This window comes from Cryptomeria japonica, chromosome 1 (genome assembly GCF_030272615.1).
Source record: "Cryptomeria japonica chromosome 1, Sugi_1.0, whole genome shotgun sequence".
Taxonomy (NCBI): domain Eukaryota; kingdom Viridiplantae; phylum Streptophyta; class Pinopsida; order Cupressales; family Cupressaceae; genus Cryptomeria; species Cryptomeria japonica.
Window position 1 is genome coordinate 21,492,121 of NC_081405.1, and position 5,406 is coordinate 21,497,526.

Sequence of the window (5,406 nt, forward strand, 5' to 3'; positions counted from 1 at the left end):
ACAATTCAAACAATGATAATTTATCAATTTATTGTCAGCTACAATTTTTGTGCCATATTAAGGGTTTGAACAAATATAATCCAATTGCTAAAATTTAAAAACCTAAAATACAAGATTAATATAAACCATTTCATTCTCTCTAACATATAATTATCTCTAATTATGTAATTTAAAAAATATTTACTTTATAAACTCTCTCTATCCCTTTTTTTTATATGTATGTATGTAAACATAATCTAAATCTCACAATTGTGGATGGATAATTAAAACCTCTTTAAGTTATAAGATAGTAACATGTTTCTAATTGTGATATTCTTATTAAGATTGAAATACATAGTTTTTGAATCAAAATCATTGACTCACATATCAATTAGTTTTTCATACAAACTCATATATTATGAAATGAATGATCCACTTAACACTCATTATATCTAGATGACACTAATATGAGAGAAACTCTATGATTAAACATGCTTGAATTGAAATAATATTGTGATGAATGACCTCCTTAAAAGTTCAAAAACTTCACAAATATAATTGTCATCAGTTATATTCATCCCCATGAAATATAAATTTATGTAAGAAAATACATGCTACTATGGTTCTAATTACAAACATATCACAGATATCATGGACAATTTAAAATTATATGATAGGCAGGAAATCACATAGCTACTCATTTTTTCTTTCCTCATATAAATCGGATGACTTAAATCACACACACTAAGCTTTGACTTCTAGAACTTAAAAGTATAAAACACTCAAAATTGACTTACATTTTTAGACTTAATATGTTACTTAGCATGTGGGATTTAAGACTGACCCAAATGAACAACTGTGTTACTTTCATTGCAATTCAGCCGAAGAAAACAGATTTACATATTGTCTGAAATACAGACTCTGAAAAATGCTTTGCAAATATAAAACAAACAAATTAGAAATTTGATGTGATGAGCACAACACTAATCTTGCTTCTCATTTGTGTCCTCCTCCAAGGAGATAGCCAAGAGAAGACACTCCACCTGGTACGCTCTGCACTTTCGTTGAAGGCCGCTCCTGAAATCAAATAACAAACCCAATCTCTTTAACACCATGAATCACCCACTGCAATGGATTGCTTACAATAATTATAAACAAAATCAGATCAACTTACAGTGATGAAATTCCCAGTGTTTTGCCCATCTACCCTTCGATAGTTATTTGAAATGGGCTCACTTTTCTCTGTGGTGGAGGGAGGAGAGGCTCCACCCAGCAGGTATCCCAACGAGCTTTGCCCCCCTCCATTGCAAACACCACGCCCCATTCTCACTCTTAACTCACAATCCAAGTGATTAGTTGGCTCACTCATTTATAAGCAATCTATCTGCTATGAAGAATAGTATGTTAAAACTAATCTGTCTGTGAGAGGGATGATTTCTAAATTACAACACAAGGAATAAGGAGAGGCCATCTAAATTAACACCGCTAGATTTGTTGGCATAAGAGTGAGTTATGATCTGGTGCAATCATTTTGAAGATGGTCCAATCGGGCTAATCGTTGGTGAATAGTTTCTTTCTGTACTAACAGTGTTAGGGATATCATTTCTTCATTGTGACTGCAAGCTCACATGTCCAAACCACAACGGATAGTAATTGATTATCATTATTTTTGCTTAGATATGATTATGTTCAAGATATGTACGTGTCGTGCATTCTGTCGGTCTAGAAGAACTTAAAATTAGGTCTAACGTGAAGGACATAGGTGTCCATCAGACTCGGCTCTTTTAGCAAACGTAATTATACACTTCACTTGCTCTTTTCCATTAATAGATAGAGGTCTCCAATATTTGTAATATATGGCAATAATGGAATGTTGTTATCTTAAAAGATTTGTGTCTTTTTTATTGGGCAACTCTTTTTTTATTTGGTAGGAGGATTGGTTGATTTTATATGTTTTTATTAAGACTTTTTTCTTTTTTATTGTGGATTCTTTTTTTACTTGGTAGGAGGATTGCTTGATTTCATATGTTTTTACTAAGACTTTTGTCTCTTTTATTGGGCGACTCTCTTTTTACTTGGTAGGAGGATTGCTTGATTTTATATGTTTTTACTAAGACTTTTATCTCTTTTATTGGGCGACTCTCTGTTTACTTGGTAGGAGGATTGATTGATTTTATATGTTTTTACTAAGACTTTTGTCTCTTTTAGGGCGACTCTCTTTTTACTTGGTAAGAGGATTGATTGATTTCATATGTTTTTACTAAGACTTTTGTCTCTTTTATTGGGCAACTCTCTTTTTACTTGGTTGGAAGATTAGTTGATTTTATGCATTTTTACTAAGACTTTTGTCTCTTTTATTGGGCGACTCTCTTTTTACTTGGTAGGAAGATTGGTTGATTTTATTTGTTTTTACTAAGACTTTTGTCTCTTTTATTGGATGACTCTCTTTTTACTTGGCAGGAGGATTGGTTGATTTTATATGTTTTTACTTTGATTTCTTTCATTAATTGTTTTATGTTGTTTTCAAAGATTGATGAGAGAACATTTTGTTTGATACATGATTTTCATATTATTAAATATATAACCAATAATATTTTGGTGTGCAAAGGGAGGAAACTTAAGTATGAAGTTGTATGAATAAGGTATAGTATTTGATGTTAAGAATAGTAGAATATGAGCTATGTGAATGCAATTAGAAATAATTGTTTGTTTTGCATAAGTAGATGAAATAGAGTTGAGTTTACTAAGAAAAGGATTACAATTGACAAATAGATGTGACAAATATATCAAATGATATTTTTCTACTAAATATATAGGTCATTTTGGGTGTGTTGATTAAGAACATGGTGATATTCAAATGCTAGGTGGTTGGACTCTATGAAATTAGTAGCTATAATTTCTTGCAGTGGATTGAAGTTGAGATCTCCTTAATAATAGTTTATGTTTCTAATTAAAAAATAGGGGAAGCACCCCGATCTCGGAAAAAAACCCAAGAAAAAGTGAGCCAAACAAGGCTCACAAACATATTTAAGTCCCTTAAACAAATAATATATTCCTACTTTGGTTTCTAAAGATATGAGTAATTTTCTTATGGGGGCAATTTTTATTGAAGAATTAGAAAAGGTGGTATTTTAGATGAATAGAGGTAAACCCATTAAAGTTGATGGCTTCCTCAATTTTTTTTAGAAATATTTGGATATTTTAGGTAATCTTAGGCCAGTAAAAGGATTCTCAAATCTATTGATTCTACTTTTTTGGCTTGATTCCAAGAAAAAGATAATTTTTTTGATTTGTTTCTTCCTATTTCACTTTACTATGTTATAATTTATTATTATAAAAATTAGTGTTGATTTATTAGAAAGATATTGCCTTCAATTATTATTATTTTTTGATTCATAAATGCAAGGTTTTTTAGCCTAACTCACTTTAGGTGATGCTGTAATTGGGGAACCTCCTCCTTGGCATGAATGCTCAAAATTCCAAACTTGCAAGCACAATAGCATAGTAGAGGCAAATAGCTTGTGATAAGACTATCCCAATGAGTGTAGGAATCACATGCATGAACACCTGCTAAGTCACCTAACATGAATTCTAGCAACATCAATATTGAAATTCAAACTTGTGAGCACATACGATTATAATGGCCCAATAGGGGTTTGAACCTTGGTGGCCACAACAAAAACACCACAACTTAATCATCACACTATGGGGTGAATCTTAATATTTCCTTCTATTATTAATACTAAGTAGGGTAGTTTTATGAACTTGGGCATTTGATTCTAGATGAAATTATTATTTTTGTAGAGGTTCTTCATTCTATGTCAAAATCTATATATAAGTTATGTTTATAACTTAGAAATGTCAAAGACCTAATATGATTAGTTAGATGATTTTTCCTTTTATATATTTTATCTATAAATAGGATTTATAGGGGTCAATTTATTAGGTTATGAGTTGTGTGGATTCTAATTCCTTTTTCTATTCTTATTGATGGTATTCAAAATCATTTTTTTAATAAATCTTGATGGCTCTTCATTAGGGAAATCCTATTTCTTATTATCATTTCATGTTGATGGAGGAATTTTTAGGTAGATTGTTAAATAACCAAAGAATTATGTGTTGTACCCAAAGAAGTGTTGGGAAATCCACAATCACACCTTTAAATTTCAGCATGCAATTCATTCAATGGGGGTTGATAAAATTTGTGACGAAACATATTTGAGGATATATTTGGATATTTAGCTGGATACTTTAGTAAAATAGATTAATGGAGACAAGTATAATGATTTTTTATTCAATTCTCCTAGACTTATTAAATAAAGGATTGCACAAGTCTTTCACTTAAGGATATGTTCTCTTCCTTTGGGTTATTTTTGGACTCTATTATCTAATGGTCGATCTAGTAGACTATAGAGAAATACAACATTGTATAGTATTAGAGTTATTCGTTAGTCTTTCAAGAGGTTATATTTTGCTAGTTTTCAACATTCTTAAATTCTATTTTATAGGATCTTCATATTTATTAAGTTTTAATGCTCTTAGCTCTATTTAAAAAAAAATTAATTTGATGTTGGAGTTATTTTTTAAATCCAAAAAGCGTATGAATAATTTATAAGCACACCACCTATAACAAATGGAGATCAAGTGAGGATAATTTTCTTAACAACCTAAGAAATTTTATATTGATCCACACAAGAATTTTGTTACAATTAATGAATGAATCCTTATGAAAAGGATGAGCAAAATCCTCAATAAAAATCGTAAAGAAAGATTCAATTAGCTAGTGCCAAGTGTCACAATAATAATGAATGTGGTAAATTAAGATATTATTAGCCTAATATAATAAAAGGTTAAAATTACCTAAGCTAATCTTAAGTGAGTAAAGTAATTATAAGGACCTAATTATAAAATTAGTTACCGAATGTTCTAATTACTCCAAGATTTGGACTTTTATCCGTTTGAAATTTACTTGGGTAGGGAAGTTGGATTCTCACAAATATATTTTGGTTAGTTAGGATCAAATTTATTCTTATAAGTAGAGTGGTGGTTTTGTGTTGCAAGTGCAGTTGCCGTTGCACCGAATGATCAACTTGTTAATGCCCAATACAACCACTAGACTTATAGAATGCACAATAGGTGGTTAAGCCATGTCACAAACCGGAGTGCTGCAATGCACATCACAAAGAGACCAAGGGAACACACCTTGCAACAACCCCCCCCCCCCCCCCCCCTAGCGCAAGCAAGGGGTTTGAACCTGTGATCAAGCTCTGATACCACTTGTTACAAGTGTAGTTGATGTTGCACCAAAAGATCGACCTTTTAATGCCCGATACAACCATTAGACTTATAGAATCCACAGGATGTAATTAAGCCATGTCACAAACCCAAGCGTTGCGCTGCACAACACAAGGAGACTAAGGGCACACA

The 5,406-nt window shown here is 31.5% G+C and overlaps 1 protein-coding gene across 1 annotated transcript; it reads right to left on the bottom strand.

Annotated features, from left to right (window-relative positions):
- Window positions 1-828: 828 nt before the first annotated feature.
- Window positions 829-1,331, bottom strand: LOC131056148 (protein SPIRAL1-like 3). The gene is made up of 2 exons (XM_057990497.1): window positions 1,154-1,331; window positions 829-1,056 (listed from the first exon to the last, which is right to left on the bottom strand). Exons 1-2 carry the CDS (start codon window positions 1,301-1,303, stop codon window positions 976-978), a joined length of 231 nt encoding a protein of 76 aa, XP_057846480.1. The 5' UTR covers window positions 1,304-1,331; the 3' UTR covers window positions 829-975.
- Between the last annotated feature and the right edge of the window lie 4,075 nt (window positions 1,332-5,406).

What these genes read in the sequence shown, in the direction of transcription:
- LOC131056148 (XM_057990497.1), bottom strand. Translation starts at nt 1,303, where the DNA reads ATGGGGCGTGGTGTTTGCAATGGAGGGGGGCAAAGCTCGTTGGGATAC. An exon ending in ACACTGGGAATTTCATCACT is followed by an intron (nt 1,057 to 1,153) that starts GTAAGTTGATCT and finishes ATTTGATTTCAG; the next exon opens with GAGCGGCCTTCAACGAAAGT.